At 36.0% G+C, this 19,626-nt stretch overlaps 4 protein-coding genes and 1 pseudogene across 5 annotated transcripts in view; 2 read left to right on the forward strand and 3 right to left on the reverse strand.

Annotated features, from left to right (window-relative positions):
- The first annotated feature begins 12 nt into the window (after positions 1-12).
- On the forward strand, positions 13-5,008 carry LOC109100048 (calphotin-like). Its single transcript, XM_042773554.1, has 3 exons — positions 13-2,257; positions 2,588-3,739; positions 3,825-5,008. The coding sequence occupies exons 1-2, from the start codon at positions 13-15 to the stop codon at positions 3,697-3,699; spliced, it is 3,357 nt and encodes a 1,118-aa protein (XP_042629488.1). The 3' UTR covers positions 3,700-3,739; positions 3,825-5,008.
- A 79-nt stretch (positions 5,009-5,087) lies between these two features.
- LOC109100049 (zinc finger and BTB domain-containing protein 2-like) lies at positions 5,088-8,197 on the reverse strand. The gene is made up of 3 exons (XM_019113541.2): positions 8,013-8,197; positions 6,600-6,782; positions 5,088-6,510 (listed from the first exon to the last, which is right to left on the reverse strand). Exons 2-3 carry the CDS (start codon positions 6,770-6,772, stop codon positions 5,346-5,348), a joined length of 1,338 nt encoding a protein of 445 aa, XP_018969086.1. The 5' UTR covers positions 6,773-6,782; positions 8,013-8,197; the 3' UTR covers positions 5,088-5,345.
- Positions 8,198-8,949: 752 nt separating this feature from the next.
- On the reverse strand, positions 8,950-12,910 carry LOC109100050 (required for meiotic nuclear division protein 1 homolog). Of its 2 annotated transcripts, none has more exons than XM_042773557.1 (12): positions 12,770-12,910; positions 12,027-12,433; positions 11,848-11,956; positions 11,651-11,726; positions 11,524-11,563; positions 11,060-11,159; positions 10,844-10,951; positions 10,687-10,751; positions 10,424-10,500; positions 10,209-10,329; positions 9,324-9,440; positions 8,950-9,128 (listed from the first exon to the last, which is right to left on the reverse strand). In XM_042773557.1, the coding sequence occupies exons 2-12, from the start codon at positions 12,429-12,431 to the stop codon at positions 9,096-9,098; spliced, it is 1,251 nt and encodes a 416-aa protein (XP_042629491.1). In that variant the 5' UTR covers positions 12,432-12,433; positions 12,770-12,910; the 3' UTR covers positions 8,950-9,095. The 2 variants fall into 2 exon arrangements, with proteins under 2 accessions (XP_042629491.1, XP_042629490.1); XM_042773556.1 differs by lacking the exon at positions 12,770-12,910 and adding an exon at positions 12,529-12,738 and having other exon boundaries at positions 10,844-10,949; positions 11,058-11,159.
- Positions 12,911-13,875: 965 nt separating this feature from the next.
- LOC122148263 lies at positions 13,876-16,515 on the forward strand (annotated as a pseudogene).
- Positions 16,516-18,458: 1,943 nt separating this feature from the next.
- Positions 18,459-19,626, reverse strand: part of LOC109107444 (nesprin-1-like) — a 105,766-nt gene continuing 104,598 nt past the window's right edge. Inside the window, 1 exon segment of the mRNA XM_042773558.1 lies at positions 18,459-19,379. Within this exon segment, the coding sequence (XP_042629492.1) occupies positions 19,130-19,379 (250 nt within the window). The 3' untranslated portion in view covers positions 18,459-19,129.

Genomic DNA, 19,626 nt, shown 5'->3' on the forward strand with positions numbered 1-19,626 from the left:
AAAGTTTTAGAGATGGTTGCCATTATTGAGAACACAACAAAACAGTTTGGTAAAGAGAAGCCTATAGAGTCTGAACCTGTAACACAGGTACTCGAAAAATCAAAGCTACCAAAGGCAACAGAACAAAAGGGTGAAGCAATAGATGGTGACCAGGCCCCAGCAATGACATCATCAGAAATGAAAGAAATTGCAGTTACAGAAAAAAAATATACAATGGCTGTTGCTCCCAAACCAGAATCAGAAGGGTATGATTCAGAGCCGATTATGATTGAAGTGGCTGCAATCACAGTGCTCGCACAAAATTATACTGCTACAGAAATAGAGGTTAGTAATATAAGCGAACAGAACAGTGAAGCAGATAAAAAAGCTAAGCTAAAATGTGAACCTCTTGAAAAGGTAACAGAAAAAAAGGCAAATGAGTTGCAGGTAGACAAAACCGAAATTAAAGATGAAATACCAGCAGTAATGGAAATAACCCCCATTGCACAGGTATCACCACTGACCTCTGAAGTTACATCAGAAATACCAGAAGTTGCTGTGTCTGAGATACAATCACAAGTAGAGAATGAACTCCAGAAAATTCCAGTGGTAACAGAAGTGAAAGTAGAGACAGCTGTAGGAACTGAACTGGAAGTGGAGACACCAGTTGCCACATCAGTGGTTACAGAACTTGAAGTAGAAACACCAGAGGTTACACCTATGGCAAAAACAACTGATACTCTCAATTCTGCTGTTGCGTCACAAAATCAAAACATAGATACTGACACATCAGTGTTGACAACAGTGATCAAAGAACAAATGTTGGAGATTTCCACTGTTGTTTCTGTGGTAGTGACACCAGCTACACCTTTAGATGAAACACCTGTTGTAACTCTAGGCAATGAGTCAAAGGATGTACCTCCAGTAAAAGACACACCTGCTGTGACTGAAGCAGTAGAAACACCAAATGTTGGATCAGTGATTGTGAGGACTGCTGTGGCCCCAGTAGTAGAGATACAGAACGTGATTCCAGTGGTAGCAACACAAGATCTTGGTTCAGTAATAGTAACAGAAGCTGCATCTCCAGTAATAAGTACAGCAACAGTGACTACAGTAGCAGAAGCAACAGTTGTGAGCACAGTTGTAGAAATGCCTGTTTTTTCTGTAACAGCAGTAAAATCAACTCCAGCTGTGGTAGAGAAAACAGCTGTGTCACCTGTTGTAGAAATCCCAGCTACAGTAACATCTGTTGTGCAGACTCCAGCTGTTGTTTCAGTGGCAGAGACTGTACCTCCAGAAGAGGTTACACTAGATGTGACCCCATTTGCAGAAACAACTGTGAGCCAAGTAATTGAAACTCCCATTGTTTCCATCACATCAGTAAAGCCAACTGTACCTGCAGTGACAAAGACACCAGTCACTGAGATACCAGCTATGATTTCAGTGACAGTAGCAGAAGCTGTATCTCCTGTAGAAGTTACATCGGCTGGAACTCCAGTACAACCAGAAACAATTATGATACCAGAAGTAGAAACTTCAGTAGTAATTTCAACTGTAGAGACATCACTTGTGACACCAGTGGTACAAACACCAGCTCAGATTTCAATAATTGCAACAGATGCAGGACCTCCAGTTACACCACCAGCAACTGCAGCATCAGAAACATCAGCTGTGATCCCAGCTGTAGAAACCCCTGTTATAAAGTCATCTCCAGTTGCAGTGGATGAGATACCAGTTGTGACCCCAGAGGTACAGACACCAGGTCAGGTTTCAGTGATGGTAACAGAGACTGCCCTTCCAACAGTTGTTTCAGCAGAGACTGCAGCAGTAGAAACACCTGTTGCGATCCCAGTAGTAGAAACTCCTGTTGTAAAGGCAACTCCAGCTGCAGTGGATGAGACACCAGTTGTGACACCAGTGGTACAGACACCATGTCAAGTTTCAGTGATGGTAACAGAGACTGTCCCTCTGCCAGTTGTTTCAGCAGAGACTGCAGAGGTAGAAATACTTGCTGAGATCCCAGTACTAAAAACTCCTGTTATAAAGTCGACTCCAGTTGCAGTGGTTGAGACACCAGTTGTGACCCCAGTGGCACAAAAACTAGGTCAGGTTTCAGTAATGTTAACAGAAACTGCACCTCCAGTAGTTGTTTCTGCAGTGACTGCAACAATAGAAACAACACCTGTTGTGATTCCAGTAGTAGAAATGCCTGTTGTAAAGCCAACTGCAGTTGGAGTGGTTGAGACACCAGTTGTGACCCCAGTGGTACAGACACCAGGTCAGGTTTCAGTGATGGTAACAGAAACTGCCCCTCCAGTAGTTGTTTCAACAGTAACTGCAACAGTTGAAACACCTGTTATGATCCCAGTAGTAGAAGCTCCTGTAGTAAAGTCAACTGCAGTTGCAATGGTTGAGACACCAGTTTTGACCCCAGTGGTACAGACACCATGTCAGGTTTCAGTGATGGTAACAGAAACTGCCCCTTCAGTAGTTGCTTCTGCAGTGACTGCAACAGTAGAAACAGCACCTGTTGTTATCCCAGTAGTAGAAACGCCTGTTGCAAAGTCAACTGCAGTTGCAGTGGTTGAGACACCAGTTGTGACCCCAGGTCAGGTTTCAGTGATGGTAACAGAAACTGCCCCTCCAGTAGTTGTTTCTGCAGTGACTGCAGCAGTAGAAACACCTGTTATAATCACAGTAGTAGAAAGTCCAGTAGTAAAGCCAGCACCAGTTGCAGTGGTTGAGACACCAGTGATGTCCCCAATGGTACAGACACCAGGTCAGGTTTTAGTGGCAGTAACGGAGGCTGCACCTCCAGTAGTTGTTTCAGCAGTGACTGCAGCAGCAAAAACACCTGTTGTGATCCCTGTAGTGGAAACTCCAACTCAATTTGTTGTGGAAGAGACACCAGTTGTAACCCCAGTTATGATGACACCAATAACGGAAAGGTCAGTTGTGAGCCTAGTAAAAGAAACTACCGCAGAAGCACCAGCCGCAATTTCAATGGAAGAGAGACCTGTTATGATCCCAGTGGTACAGACACCATCTCTGGTTTCAGTGATTGCAAAAGAGGCTGCACCTCCAGTAATTCTACCAACAGTGACAGCAGGAGCAGAAACATCAGTTGTGAGCCCAACAGTAAAGGTAAACCCACCAGTGGCAGAGACACTAGTTCCACTACCAGAAGTACCTTCTGTGATCCCAGCAGTACAAACACCAGTTGCAGAGCAGGTAGTACAGACACCAACAACACCAGCCGTGCCCTTGGTAAAGGCAACATCAGTTGTAACTGGGATGGAGGCACCTGCTGTGAATACAGTAGTCCCTGTGATGATGACACGAACTATTACCCTAGTTGTAGCTCCACCTGTTGTGACACCGGAAGTAAAGAAAGCAATGTTGTCGGTAGTTGAACAGGAGAAAAAGGAAGCAAAGGCAGAGGCTTCAGTTGTATCTCAAAATGTTGAACCACCATTTGTGGTTGCGAAAGAGGTAAAGACATCAGTTTTAACTGAAGAGTGTGTATCAGATGAAGAAAATAGGAAGGCTTCCTTGCAGCATGAGCCTGTGGTTACTTCAACAGAACCTCAGTCAGAAGTAGAGGAGGATGTGTGGGAGGATGCTGTAGATAATATTGGAGATTCCCCGTGTCAGGTGACATACACAGAGGGTGCACACCAAGATACTGCTGCTAAACAAGCATCTGATGCTGCAATTTGATAGTGACGTGCTAAACCAATTGAAAGATGTGAGTGAGTTGGTAAGTGATTTTATTATATTGCATTCAGTTAGTCATTTTTGTTGTCAGATTCATAACATTCTTAACACAGATTTTATCATTTCAGGTGCAAGTTTAACAAGGAAAATTCAGAACATTTTACATCTGGAAGAGGCTGTGCTCAGCACAAAATCAGCTCGGACTCACATTTCTCACAACAAAGAAATGAACAAACCACTGAGAAGTAAAATTGGATCATTAAAGTTCCATTAAGCAAAACTGAAACCAAAAACAGTAGTTATTCAGTGGAGAGGTTGTTCTTTGACCAATCACTACATTTTTACATTTTACTTAGATGCAGAAAATATTTCAACATATGTAACCCTTTAAAAGCAGCTATTTTGTCATATTTTTACTAAGGATATTTGTCAATGTATGAATTTTTTTTATCCTGATTCAGACATTAGCGTGATCTTATGCCACATTATATCATGTTGTATTACATATCTAAAACAAAATGTTTTCTTAAAATATAAAACATTTGTACACATGCATTATATCCTGACCGTTTGCCATGTTTAGCATAACACAATAATTGTTATTGTGGAAGGAAGTGCAATACCTGGTATTAAGATATGTACTAAATCAAAGGTAATGTTGTTTTGAACCATCACATGCCTCTACATGTGATATAAATCAAGAAGGAATTTATTTTATACTCTAAATATGATGTACACTTTACCAAAGCTATAATGAGCAAATCACAATCATGTTACATCAAAGAGAGGTTTAGATAGTATTCAGTCAGATGTAGTCACTTAATGACTAAAAATAAGATTGTTTTAACTTGTTTTACAAAGAACAGTCAAAATCTTATCAAACTCTTGATTTATTTTTGTAATTTGCCATTTTAATTTACAGAAACACCCAATTTCAGAACATATTTGACTAAAGTTTTGGCAAAAAAATTGAAGCATGCAAACTAATGTTGGAATTACTGGCTTTTCCCCATTATAATATACAAGCGGCCTTGCCTGTTTTAAGGGCATTTGCATCTGGCCTGATAAAATAAGCCATTACAGTATTGAAATCTAAATTTTAACTTATTCTAATATACTACTAAGGAGTGTTTGAAACCATCTGTTCAGACTGATTATACAGTCTATGCATCTTTGAAGAAATTGCAATATTACCAATCAATTAAATATAAGAGTGTAGTATTGTTCCTGGATTTTGAAACATTTAAAAATGTATGGTTTAATACAAATGATAATTTCAGGTTTTATTTAAATAAAAGAAACTACCAATTTTTGACTTATGTTTTATGAAAAGTGGATGTACAGCACACAATACCATTGTTATTTCATTTGGCGAATGGATGAAAGACAAATTGATAAAACACTGGTTTATTTTCTACTTTGTGCAATGTAGGATACTTTAAAGAGGCAACTCAGAAGTGTTTCTGATGGGAAACATTAAATATAGTTTTTGCATTTTATTCGTTTCAAATATATTAACAAATGACCTTTCAATAAAAAAAAGAAAGAAGATAATGCAGTGGGCCTTAAAAAAAAATCTTATTTCTCTCTCAGTTTATAACAAACACATGAAAATGGTTAAATACTGGCACTACAATAAACTAACACTGCTATAGACTTTTAAAAGGAATGGTTACTTCAGGAGTAGTTGTCTGTAAGTCCTTGTTTTGATTTTCCCCCAGTGAATTTTCTGCCAATGGTACCGCTTCACTCTCAGTCAAACACTGATGTTTGGGAACCTCAGAAGGACTTGCAAAAGGTACTGCGCAAATGCTACATTTATAGGGTCTTTCTGAAGATTGGAAGAGAGCTTCTACCTGACTGTTGTCTTCTCCACCACACAGAACCAAACTCTGCTTGTTAACCATAATATACGAGTCTGTGTCCTGACTCAAACAAACGTGTCGAGCAGCTTGATTGGCTCTGCAGAAGTTCTTTCCGCAAGCACTGCACTTATATGGCTTTCCAGTGTGAATGTACATGTGCTCACGCCAGTGGCTCTTCTGAATAAACTTGCGAGCACAGGTTGGACATTCAAATTTTCGGCGTTTAATTTCACGACCCATCTCAGTGCCCTCCAGGTTGTCTATATCAGCAATTTCAGAGGGCGGCGGGGTGTCTTCCATCCACACCTGTTGATCGGTATCACTAATAACATCACTGTCAGCACGCAAATGGTCCTCTTCCATATCCTGAACTTCAAGCTCAGTGGTGTGACCATTTTGCATGAACAACACCTGTGGCTCAGCTGCTTGGTTGGTGTGGACAAGGAGATGTTCCTTCAACTTGTACCTCTGGTTAAAACGGATTCCACAGTAATTGCAGGTGTAATGCTTTCGGGAGGAAGCATTCTTACTCATTATGCCATATGTGAGGTGGTGGACCATTGTGGCTGCTGGGTTTTGGGTGGGTGACTCTATGCCAACGGGTTGTGGAGATCTATAATCCATATCAGAAATTTCCAAAAATTTGCGGCTAAAGTTTTCACCATTTTTAGCACCATCCTTGCATGCTGTATTTCTTTCAGGCCGGCTGTATGTCTTATCAGGTATCTGTATGCCATAAAGTGAGTTTGTCAAAGGTACATACTGGGACTCAGGGTTTATAAGAAGACTTGCCTCCTGTAATAAAGGGTAAGCATGCAGGAATTTTACACCCTGCTCGAGGCGAAGAGGGTCAATGGGCTGTGAGGTGAATTTTCCAGTGTACATTAAGTTAAGCAAGTAGCTGAAGATATCTGCTTGTATGTCTGAAGGCTTCAGTCGAACACAGTCACTGCAAAAAAGAACCATAAAGAATCATTTATTAACATAAAGTACTGCAAATGTGAATGAAGAACTTTTTTGCAGTGACATTTGTGGTACCTGTTTTGATGGATAAACAGCATACGGAAGTAGTTTGAGAACGCTGCAAGAACAGCTTTGTGGGCTTTGAAAAGAACATCCCCGATGGCCACAGTACAGTCACAGAGGAAACCAAACTCTCTCTGAGCATTGAGGCGCTTAAGGAGAACGAGACCATGATGGGCCAAGTCCATTTTTCTACACCTAAGCACACACACAAATGAAAAGAAAATAATCATCAGGTTTTCAGTAGGTTTCTCCTGATCAAATGTATCAAACCTCTTAAATATTCATTTTGGTCACCAAAACTAAATTTATCATTTAAAGAACATTTATGTGTGTACTTGACCATATGGAGGAAAAAAAAATTAAAAATTAATTAATTAATTCTGGCCAATATATATTTTTAATACATGCTAACTATATGATGGAAACGGAGAAGCTCAATTTATTATATTTTTGAAATTTTAAATTTTAAAATGCATTTCAGGGGTAAGAAAAAAATCCAATCTTACAGTAGCCTACATTTAGGATAAATGCAAATGTGAATGGAATAGCCTTAAAACTTTATTTTTTTTCTCCAAATGTGACATGTAAATGTATTTTCTTGCACTGAAATATATGGAGGGCAAAATACTATTTTAGATGCTTTTGAAAAATAAATGTATATTTGAAAAATCTATTTAAAAAATACAAAAAAATTAATAAATAAAAAATGGCCCAAAAATATATTGGTAAATATATTTTAAATCATATTTCAGCAAATATATTTTTGGCCATTTTTTATTTATTTTGCATAATGATTTTTGTGGATATACATTAAATTAAAATTAAAATTAAATTAAGTTTTAAATATACATATAATTAAAAATCTTTTTGAAGTATGGTTTCTTTATACTTTTGAGGGTAACAATATTTTTAACAATAATCTCACAAAAACAATAAAAATCTACTCATGATGATGACATTTCTCACTTCATGTCATTTAAAAAAAAAAAAAAAAAAAAAAATACATAATGTCCTATTTCTCGTGCAAAACTAGCAGTAGTGTGGTTTCAATGTCTAAATAGGTTTTGAGGCAGTGTTCGTAAATGTGTGTTTGTGTGTTGAAGCCCCGCCCATGCTGGTGAAGAGTACAAAAGTTTCCGCGGACAAATAGGAAGCACGCGCTCACGCAATGAACCCAATAAAATAACGTTAACGTACACTTTAAGCGAGCGAAAGAAAATCACACGAACGAACAGAGAACTTGAAAAAGGTCAATCTTCTAATAAGCGAAAGCAATGCCAAGAAGAAAACTGTAAAAATGTGAATCATTTTCGGTCAAGATCCGTGTGTAATCGATAGTGGCCATCGTTACCAGGGTAAAAACAAGCCGGAAAACCGGTTTATGAAACACTTGTTTGAGACAAAACCTTGAAAGGCGTCACTTACCGTTAACGCCGTATTCAGCAGAGTTTGTTGGCTGAAAAGCGGAGGAAGCCTCTCCGCCGAGCAGAACGAGCTCAGTCAGTGATCCGCTGCCGTTTTCCGGAGGGTTTGAATCACATGACGTGTGCGCGCGCCGTATCGAACCCTGTAGCTCCTCACTGCAGAGCACAACATCCAGGGGGCGTGGTTGAACGGCTGTCAATCACTAGAGGCTGATCGATCAATCAACCGAATAAGAGCATTGGAACATCAACATGACGTCATGATGGATTTGACAGCGGGTTCATTTGAGCAGCATTATTTTAATAACTAGTGAAATGATGAATAAATGTATGTAAAACAGCCTTCTGGAAAATCAAGCTTATGATTATAGAAAAAAGAATTATTAAGATTATGAACAAAGAGAGCCTCTGACACTAGCATTCTCTTTTTCTATTCTTTTGACTTGTTTATATATATAATATATATATATATATATATATATATATATATATATATATATATATATATATATATATGCGCGTGTGTTCCCTATTCTTTTTCTATTTTATCTACTTGTTTTCATTTTATTATAAAATATATTTTTAAAAAACACCTTGCTACGTGTACTGCATTAGGCTGATACTTGTCAACAGCTTGTAAAGTAAAAAAAAAAATCCTTCGAGAAATTTTAACATTATTGGAGGCTATGCAAGCACAACCCAATTACAAGACCAAGTTCGATGCCATTGGCAACATGGCAGGATGTGAAGAGTTGTGCACATGTTGGAGCTGTTTTATATTACTCAAGCTCATTTTCTAAGTTCTATAACACAGCTATGAGTTTATTTCACAGCAGGGGTCGAGTCATTTCAGGACATCTATATATCTAATACTGATTTCTATCCCGGAACTTTCTGAAAAGGAGCCAAAACAGAAACCAAATGAGCCACTATTCATCTGATCCTTCTAAAAAAAACTTTATTTCAGGTCAGTATCACATTAAGAATAGCAAAAGATCAGATGACTGATCAATGAGTAAATCAACTTCATCTACAGAAAACAAAAAGTCACTGTATGCCATTGTAAGTCTGTGTCTGTGGGTCCTCAGAAGATCACACGAGCAAGTTCAAACATCACCTTTAGAGGGAAGAAAATAAGAAATATGTTTTGCATTGCATTTGCAAAATGTGTACCTTAAAACAACATTATTCATTATATGATGTAGACATTTTACATAGCATTTTTTGACAGTGCAGCTGAAATGTCTATTAGATCTATTGGTGTTCAAAATGAAAGTTTACATGAATACAGTTGAAATCAGTGTTTGCTAACCTCAATGGTGATCAGTATGACAATCATCCACTCCAGTCTGAGACTGTGTTTCTCACTGAGGTGATTCCTCATCAGGTCTGTTAGTTCAGTGCAGTGCTGTAACTTCTCGTTCACAACCTACAAATAAAACAGTGCGTTAGGATCAATGCATTTTATCAGGATATTCATATCATGTGTTTTAAAGGAACAGTTCACCCAAAAATGAAAATGAGCTGAAAATTGACTCACCCTCAGGTCATCAGAGATGTAGATGAATTTGTTTCTTGATCAGAACAGATTTGAAGAAATTTAGTATTACATCAGTTACCAATTGCTCACCTCTGCAGTGAATGGGTGCCGTCAGAATGAGAATCCATACAGCTGATAAAAACATCACAATAATCCACAAGTAATCCACACCACTCCAGTCCATCAGCTAATGTTGTGTGTAGCCAAAAGATGCATGTGTGGAAGAAACAATTCCATCATTAAGATGTTTAACCTCAAACCGTTGCTTCTGGATAAAATACTAAATTATGGGTTATGGACTGGTGTTTTGGCCAGAAGTTACAGTTTGAAGTTAAAACACCTTAATGATGGATTTATATCTTACAAAGCAGCTTTTCAATTCAAAAGATGTTAATTTGTGGACTGGTGTGGTGTGAATTACTTGTGGATTATTGTGATGTTTTTATCAGCTGTTTGGAATCTCATTCTGACGGCACCCATTCACTGCAAAGGACCCATTGGTGAGCAAGTGATGGAATGCTGAATTACTCCAAATTTAAGAAACAAACTCATCTCCTTCTTGGATGGCCTGAGGGTGAGTACATATTCAGCACATTTGAATTATTGGATGAACTATTCCTTTAAGACAGATGCAAAGAATTCTTTACTATCACTAACCTTAACTCTTCTGTTAATATTGAGGAACTGACAGGTCTTGTCATAGAGCTGCTCGAGATCTTCTCTGTCCCAGTAGAAATCAGGTGTGATCAGTAAGTCAGAGCTGAGGTTTATGCAGTGCCTGTAACAGTTTAAAAAGACTGTGAGAATTAAACAGAGCAGCAGGTTATCTCAAACTAAATAAACCAAATAAAGTGATACAGAATCAGCCTTACCTGAGGGAAAAGAGCTCCCCTATCTTCTGCATAACTTCAGCCCTGGACAGTTTCACTCTCTGTCCAGACTTCAGCATCTGTTAAAAAGGTTTATGACTTTAATTACAACATTTCAAACCGTATATTTAAAGTATATTTGCAGTTTCAGAAAAGAAACAACAACGTATTTTTACATCTGTGCTTTTTAATATACAGAACAATTTAACTAGCGAAAAGCAACAAATGCTGGTATTACCTATGAAAGAGTACATAAGTGGATCTACCTCAGGAATTGACTGGATGGACTCAACAAAGTTGTCGAGAGAGACCTCCCATATTGCTAGTTTTACTGAAATTATGCAAGTTTAAAGCAACGTCATCAGTGTTTTCAATGTTTCTACAATTTATCAATGCTTAATAAAAATGCAAACATTACCCCACCTGACAGAGATAAAGCATTGGAAAATGCAAACTTCTCCAGGACAACCTGATCATAATCCAGCTCTTCATTAAACAGGAAAATTCCACGATGGAGCTTTGAATTACCCTAACCAACAAAGAAATAAAATACTGAAAAAAATAATACAGCAACTTTCAATAGGTATTATATGATTGGAATATATTTTGCATTAAGAAATGAAGGATTTGTTACTCACTCTCCCACTGTATAATTGATCTCTTCATTTTCCCAGTGGACCAGAGCGACTTCATAGGGTTGAATTTCATGCTGTTCCAGTATCCTCATCACTGTCTTTATCTGAGAATAAACATGAGTTTAACTGAGTATAAACATGCATATAAACACACACACGTTACACATCATTACTCCAGTCTTCAGTGTCACATGATCCTTCAGAAATCATTCTACTATACTGATTTGGTGCTCAAGAAAAATCTATGATGATGAACATAATTGCATCACAGGAATAAATTACATTTTAAAATATATTCAAATAGAAAACAGTTATTTCAAATTGTAATAATATTTCACAACCTTGCTGTTTTACTGTAATTTTTATCAAATAAATGCAGCCTTGGTGAGCATAAGAGACTTTATGCTAAACATTAACAAAAGTCTTAATTATTCCAAATTGTATGAATGAAAAATAACTACTACTCACAGTTTTTTCTTCAATGTTCCAGAACACCACAGAGCCTTCTCTATATGGTAAACAAAACAAAAAACAATTACCAATTGGCTGAAATCAAAATCCAGAAATCCAAGCCAAAAAACTTCATTCAGCATACCTGAAGACAAATATTGTGCCACTATCATAAGGTTTTGCAGCATTCTCTGTTCTCATAACCAAAACATTAGAAGCATCTGAAACCCACAAGATGTATTTACTACAAATATGTGTATCCTTCAAACAAGAATGGAATGCACTGCTTCTATGTACGGTCAAAAACATAAAAATAAAAAAAAGTGATGCAGATGAACTGACCTCTGGGAAATTCTTTGATTTCAACGAAGCCATGAGCGATGAGATCGTGACAGAGGGTTGGTAAATGGTACTGATCTGCGGTTGCGTATGCAATGCACTGCATCATGTCCTGAAAAACATAGTTAGATACATAATTATATATGCCATAGAAGATTCAAAAATAAACAATTGTCACACACCTCCTCCAGACTGGGCTGATTGGTTCGTGAAGGCTGTTTGGTTCTTGGTCCCTTAAAGGTCCTTTTTCCCGGCATGCCTCCTTGTTTCAGCACTGATTTGATGGCGGTTGTTGTGGACTGCAATCTCATTTGTAAACTGGATTTTAAATTTAAAGGAGTAAGTCTTTCAAAAAGTGGTCTCTGACACACTCCTCTCTTCACTAAGCATCTATGGTAATGTAAACTGGTGTGACCGTTCCTCCAGTCTCTAAGAGGGTTTTGTGTAGATGCACTGGATGCCACTGTTGTGCAGTTTAACCTGTTGGAGGGGACACTGTTTAATCCATTTAGTGTCCTGACAGCAAATCCACAGGCTTGTGTCCTTTTCAAAGGCTGATGTAACCTCCAGAAAATCTTGAGAGACATGCCTGTATGAATCAAGCAGTTTCAGCATTAAAAAAATGTTAAATCATGTCTATATCAGCATGCATGTAGTTGCCAAGAGGCCTTTATTTTAACTGACCTTGAATGACAAGCATGGCAACACTGAATTGGTCATATCTAATCATATATCATGATGGTTCATTATGAAGGTCAATCGAAGCAAAAGCAAAGAAGAAAGAATACGTGTCTGCTTTGTTCTGATCAGCTGACATTAAGCAGATATACTTAAAATTGTTTTTGGACTCTACTGTACACGCGAGCTGCTTACATTTGATTCTAATAATTCACAGTAATTCATTCGATTTAAACCTTTAGCGTACCTGCCGCGTACCGTCCCGCCAAATATTAGAACGTTCGGTGACAGAAACTGTTACACTGTAGATACAAATGTTGCAACATTATTTCACAGTTCGAACTGCTCGATTGATCCGGGCACTTCCTGTATTTTGTTTTGGTGACGTTCGATCGTAAGTGTAGGTCGGTCCGTGGATGGTTATTTTTTTTTTTTTTTTTTTGTATTGTTTTATTTGGTAAATTTCGTGTAAAACACATGTAAATTTAATTTATTTCATCTATCTATCTAAAAAGCATGTTTTACAGTAATTGTTAGTCGAGGAGAATTGTAATACAACTTAGTTAAATTGCAAACATTTATCAAGACTCTGCAGAAGATAGATAGGATGCTTTATATTATTTATGTCATATAAGATGCTTGAAATCCATTGTTTCAGTACATTAAATTAGAATTAAAATGAAAACAGTAAGTCGCTCTGATAAAAGCATCAGCCAAATGTGACTGGCGGTCACTGGCGCGCCCTCTAACGGGGAACACGTTAAATGTTGTTGCGTTGCTTGGATACCTGATAAACTACAGCGACACATTAACATGAATAATCTACAGAACACTGTGCATTAAGAGAAGGTGTGATATAGACGTGCAGCAACAACAGAGACAAGTGCGTTTGTACATTGTGTCAGTTTATAGAATGATGCATTCTCAAGATTTTTTTCCTCATAAAGAAAATTGTTGCCTTTAATTGCTGTACTGTGTATTTGTGTCAGGGTCAATAAAATGCTAAAACATCCACAGGACCTGCCAACAAGGGCTAATTTAGTCAGTCAACTAATTAAATTGGAATTTATGTCTTTTTGTTATCTTTTATGATCATCTATACACGTTTTTGTTAATTCACAACCAAATTGCATTGCATTTTAATACTATAAATATATATAGTCATTGTGTCCATCTAAATATGTTCAAATAACATATTGCTAACATACCCATTAAGTTATGAAAAAGATTTTTTTTCAAAATGTCCACTTAAAAAAAAAAAACTTGTTTGATAAACTTCTCTGAACATTCTAAAACAAGTAGTTACATTTAAAAAGGCTAAAATTTCAAACTGAAACATTTAGGATAAAAAAAAAAAGTTAAATGAATGATGTATAAAGTTTTTGTGCTAACATTTTGGAGAACCTTATTAAAACCAGAGCCCCATTGGAACGGATGTTCTAATGTTATTGGAAGAACGTTCATTCTTAACTTTGAGAGAACCTTGCCATTAGCCAAAGTTCTAAAAATGTTTCCTGTTAGCTGGGTGAATTACTGTTACTGTTGCTATGGATACATCAGGTTCTATCTGTCAGCATTCAGGTTTGGTTGACAGTGGTTTGACAGTGAAGGAGTCTGTAATCCAGCAGCACCTCACACACTATAAGCAGGCCACTGAGACGGCGCGTGAGGAGCTGGCCGTGCTGCAAACCAAATACATCAAACTCCAATCTCAGGTTCCTTTATTCACTGGTCATTTGTGGTGTTTTGAATGCACATTCTCTATGTGAAATAACTTATTTCCTTTTAACAGCTCTTGGTAAGCCAATCCAAAGTTGCATCTCAGGAAGCGACTCTGAAGAACTTAAAGAATGCTATAATACTTAAAGGATAAGTATAAATTGTTCATATGTAATTTAAATGTGGATATATATAACCCTAACACCACATATACATGTGTAAATTGTGCATATGTTGATGTATAATTAACACATGCACATAAGATATTTAAATTGTAATAAATAAATAGACAATATTGCAGAATGCAACAAGGCAAAACAGGAAGTGGCTGAAACCCAGAGAAGATGTGAAACCCTGATGAGTTTAAATCAGCATTGGCAAACCAATCTCTGTAAATGTGTCAGGAAAGGCAGATCCTGTGGATTATAACTGATCTCTAACATGTCTCTCAGCTTGAAGGAGAGAGACCTCCTTTAGAGCAGAGTGTGAAGTTGTACGAGGTGGAGTGTAAAGCCAGCAGAGAAACTGATGTAGAACGTGAACAGTTGCTCTCAGCCTCCAGAGTGAATGAGCTGAACTCTAGCAGACAGGTATCTTACAGAAAATAATGCAATTAAACATCACTTTAGAAATCTACAAGAAACAAGCATCTTACAGGTTAAAACCTGTGCAGAACATGTCTGGGTTATATTTCACTTCAAAACCAGAAGAAATAAATATATTTTGCATAAAGGAAAAAATATTTTTTAAATTATTATTATTTTTTATGAACATTATGGCATTACTTTCAAGTAATTCCTGTAAAGCAAAATCATTAATAACACAGCCCTGGATCAGCATTGCAAAAAAGGCCTAATATTAATTTGATGATATTGAGTTCAAAAATATTAATAAGAACTTTCCATTGCATAGTTTTTGCTCAAAATAAGAATGAAGGTTTTGCAAATTATATATACTTGTATCAGCTTTAATGGACTTCATCAAAATAAAAGCAGTCAAATGACAAAAAAAGTATACAGTATATTTCCAAACGTAAATTAATTATTACAGATTTTCCAATTTATGCCCAACTTTGTCGATCTGAATGCAAATTTTGAGAATTTATCTTAAAAACATTTTTAAAATTAGTCAAATAAAAATATTGCAGAAATGGAAAATAATTGTTACAGATTTTCAAATTAATGCCAAATTTGAAGATATTTACCTTAAAAAAAAACTGTAAAATAAAAATGAAAAATAGTGCCGTTTTCAAAATGTAATGCTTATGGTTTAATTAAGAACTTAATTAAAAACTAACAACTGCACAATTTAAATGAAAACTCTTGAATTTTATACTGTATTATACTGTATATACTGCAATCTACTGTATTTTTGTCAGGAATTGGATATAATCTCCCTAAAGAAACTAAGTTTAGAGAGGGAGAACCAGATCCTCAAAACCTCCCTGCAGGAGTCTGAACTGGTGCTGGCGTCCACACATGAGAATCTCTCTCAAGATCTGCAAAATAAACTCCACAGCTGCCAGAATGAAGCTCAGGCATCTCACAGACACCACGAGGCCTTCATGAAGAACGTGGAAGCTCTGCTGGATGATCAGTCTCTTCCTGTTCAACACACAGAAAGGGACATATTGAAGGCACTTACAGCCCTTTGCAGCAGAGAGAAAAGTGCACAAAAGGTAACGTTTGCATCTCGTATTATTCTAAAGTAGATTACATTCTTACTTTTCAACTAGTGTGCTTTCTGTGTGCTCTAGTCTCAGATGGAGATGGAGGGCAGGCTGGCAAAAACCTATTACTGTATAAAAACACTTTTCTGGCCACTGTGTATCATTTGGAATTAGAACATAATTCAAATGAATCATAAATGTCCTAAAATGACCCCTCAGTAATGTCACTGGTCTTCTCTCTCTGTAGAACCTCAGAGATGTTGAAAGTGGATCGTGTTGCTGCAGATCCGGGATTTGATATGAGACTGGAGGCCATTCTTACATGAGCAGAACAGCTGAGCAGACAGGAAGGGACAGCTTTACTGGAGACCAAGACACAAATCTACAGCCTTCAGAGAAAGGTGCTGACATGTCAAATAACTATTATTTAGTTTAATGTTTTGGTGCATAACCTTTCCAAATGTACAATAATTGTTACAGATTTACAAATGAATGCGTTGAATGAATGAGTTTGATCATAATTAATCTTACAAAAAAGTTTTAAAAATAGTTCCGAAGTGAGAAGAATTGTTACAGTTTTACAAAGGAATGTCTAATTTTGACAGATTTTATATATTAAAACACTTTAATGTTTTATTAAAAATTCAGATTTTAATAGAAATTTCCAGGATTTATTATATATATATATATATATATATATATATATATCTATATATATATATATATAATATATATATATATATATACGGTATATATTTATATATATATATATATATATATATATAGATATATATATATATATATATATATATATATATATATAAATGATAAATAAAAATGTTAAAGTGCAGTTTTTAAACGTCTAGTTTTGTAATGTTAATAATATAATAAAAAAAATTAAAAACTAACAACTAAACAAGCAATTCAAACTAATTTAATTTAATTTTAAACAACTAAATTATTAATAAAAAAAAATTCTTCAAATGTTTAAATTAGTTTAATTCTTTAAATTTGAAAATTTGAAGTTGTCAAGTTCTAGTTAAATTGATTCTTCAAATTATATTTTTACATTTTCATTTATTTATTATACTTCTCATTTATTTTAAATTTATTCAATGTAAAATCAGTGTAATAAAGCAAAAAAGTTTCAATATAAAATCTAAATGAAATTCTTAAATATATAACTCAGAGCCAGAGATGAGATTCAACAAGCCCAGAGACTCCTGGACACTCAAGTTTAGTGCCATAGTAGATCTCACTCACACTAAGAAACAGGTACTGAGCGTGACGTAAGACTACATATCTGCACATACACTACTGTTCAAAAGTTTGGACTTTTTAGTGTTTTTGAAAGAAGTCTCTAATGCTCACCAAGGCTGCATGTATTTGATCAAAAACACAGTAAATACAGGGAAAATGATTACAATTGAAGATAACCATTTTCCATGTTAATATATTTTAAAATGTAATTTATTTCTGTGATCAAAGCTGAATTTTAAGCAATTTTAAGATTTGCTGCTCAAGAATTTTTTTGTATTATTATCAATGTTGAAAATAGTTTCATATTTTTGTGAAAATTCGTGATACTTTTTACCCCAGGTTTCTTTGATGAAAAGAAAGTTCAAAAGAACAGCATTTATTTGGATTAGAAATCTTTTGTAACATGATAAATGTCTTTACTGACACTTTTGATCAGTTTAATACATCCTTGCTCAATAAAATTATTAATTTGTTTTAAGAAAATATTAAATCCAAATATAAGCATCATATATAAGCATCATATATATCATATATATATGGATTTTCTGTTCACATACAAGAAATATTTTGTGGTTTGGATGCTGGTTTTCCCACCAGACTTCTTAACTTGCTTACCCAGCACCACAACGTTGGTCAAACAGTAAAAATTATTTCCTGTGTAAACCAGGATTTAGCTGCTTCCTGTAACTAAGATTCAGTAACTGCACCATTCTGGGAACAAAAAAGCACCTTCTGCTATTGATAGCAATTATTAAAAAGTAACCATGTAAAAAAAAAATAATAATAATTAAATGCATGCAACAGATGTAAAATTTGCAAGTATTTCATTAAATATTAGTAGATATTTACCATTTGTTGTGATGAATGAGACTCCTCCCAGTTTAAACTGGGTTAATGGAATTATTACCCAGCTAACAAAAAACATGTTCCCATTAAGTTATAGAAATGTTATTTCTGAATTTTCTAAGACCATTCAAAACATCCAGTTAATGTTTTAAAAATTTAAACGTTCTATGCTATCATTTTCCAAACATGGGAAGTTTCTTTTGAATATTCTCTGATAAATAAATACAATGTATAAAAACATTTTCAGAATGTTATTAAAGACCAGATCATTTTAAATGAACATGCTTTTGTTACTGGAAGAATGTTCATTCATAACTGAGAGAGAAGTTCTGAGGTTTCCTGTGGGTACTGGGTAATACAACCCTATAAATATTACAGTGTTTAAGCAGTGATTGCATCTGAAAATTGGTAAGAAAATAATTATGATTTACAACTGAACCAATTATGGTCATTCAGTCTTTAATTGTAATGAAAAATACTAATCAGCAGGTTATGTGTATATCATAGGTGTATTTTCATTGCGAAGGTTTCTTAGGCCTCACCAAACTGTACATACATAAATATCCTTTTCTTCGATATCAGTGGTTTACATACAGTAAAGTATATCTATGACACAGTTAACTTGAATATTACAGTAGTTTAGTTAAGATCGAAAATTAAAAATAAACAATGACAAATCCAATAAAATCGATGATCGTTTTAAAGGATGACCACATGCCAAAAATACATATAAAAAATAATTGCAATATAGAGTTCATACGTACATTTTTTTTATCTTCTCTTTTTTACAAATTATTCAAGCAATCCAACACCTTTAAATTTTTTTCCCAATAAACTTGATCTTTCCATGATTTAAAAAGGCCTTTAGACCTGATTAACTCACAGTGTTGAGTTAATATACTCCGTTCCAGTTTCCTCCTTCATATCAAACATGGAAGAACATCAGCAGCACTAACAACACTTGTCTGACAGCAGTTTTCAGTGCAATAGGCTTCGTTGTAACATCTACACGAGACTCAGTGACATACTGTAGAATTAGCAGCTCTATTTGCTGTACAAGGACGCAATAATGGCTGCCAAGTTTAGAGGGAAACCCGATGCTCAAAGTGGAGCTCATATAGGCGGAGGCCCGTTGGTGTAGCTGAGCATTGGGTGGAAGGAGCGGGCAAAGTTGTTGAGATGGGCACAGCTGTAGCCGTCCTCAGACGTAGGCACAAGACAGGCCACCACCAGCACCAGCAGCAGGATGATCTGCAGCGGCAGTGCGGCCCAGAGGACACGCTTCAGGAAGGTTCTGCACCGGGATGGAGGTTCTTCCTTGTCAGAATGGGAGGAACCGGATCCAACGGCGTTGCGAGACCTGCTACACGAGAGGTGGAAACATTCAGATGTGCAAGGTGAATGAGAGAAATGACATTGGTTATCTAGCTTTTTTCTAAAACTGTAGCTAAGGAAATGGGTATTGTAAAATGAAAGGTTCACTGGATATTAGGCATTGATGGTTGCATAAAGAACCTTTAACATCCATGGAACCTTTTCATTCCACAAACGGTTCTATATTGTGGAAAAACCAAAAATGCTTGCTCTATTGCATTGCTATGGAAATCCCA

The sequence above is a fragment of the Cyprinus carpio genome, chromosome A17 (assembly GCF_018340385.1).
Source record: "Cyprinus carpio isolate SPL01 chromosome A17, ASM1834038v1, whole genome shotgun sequence".
In the NCBI taxonomy this organism is placed as follows: Eukaryota; Metazoa; Chordata; class Actinopteri; order Cypriniformes; family Cyprinidae; genus Cyprinus; species Cyprinus carpio.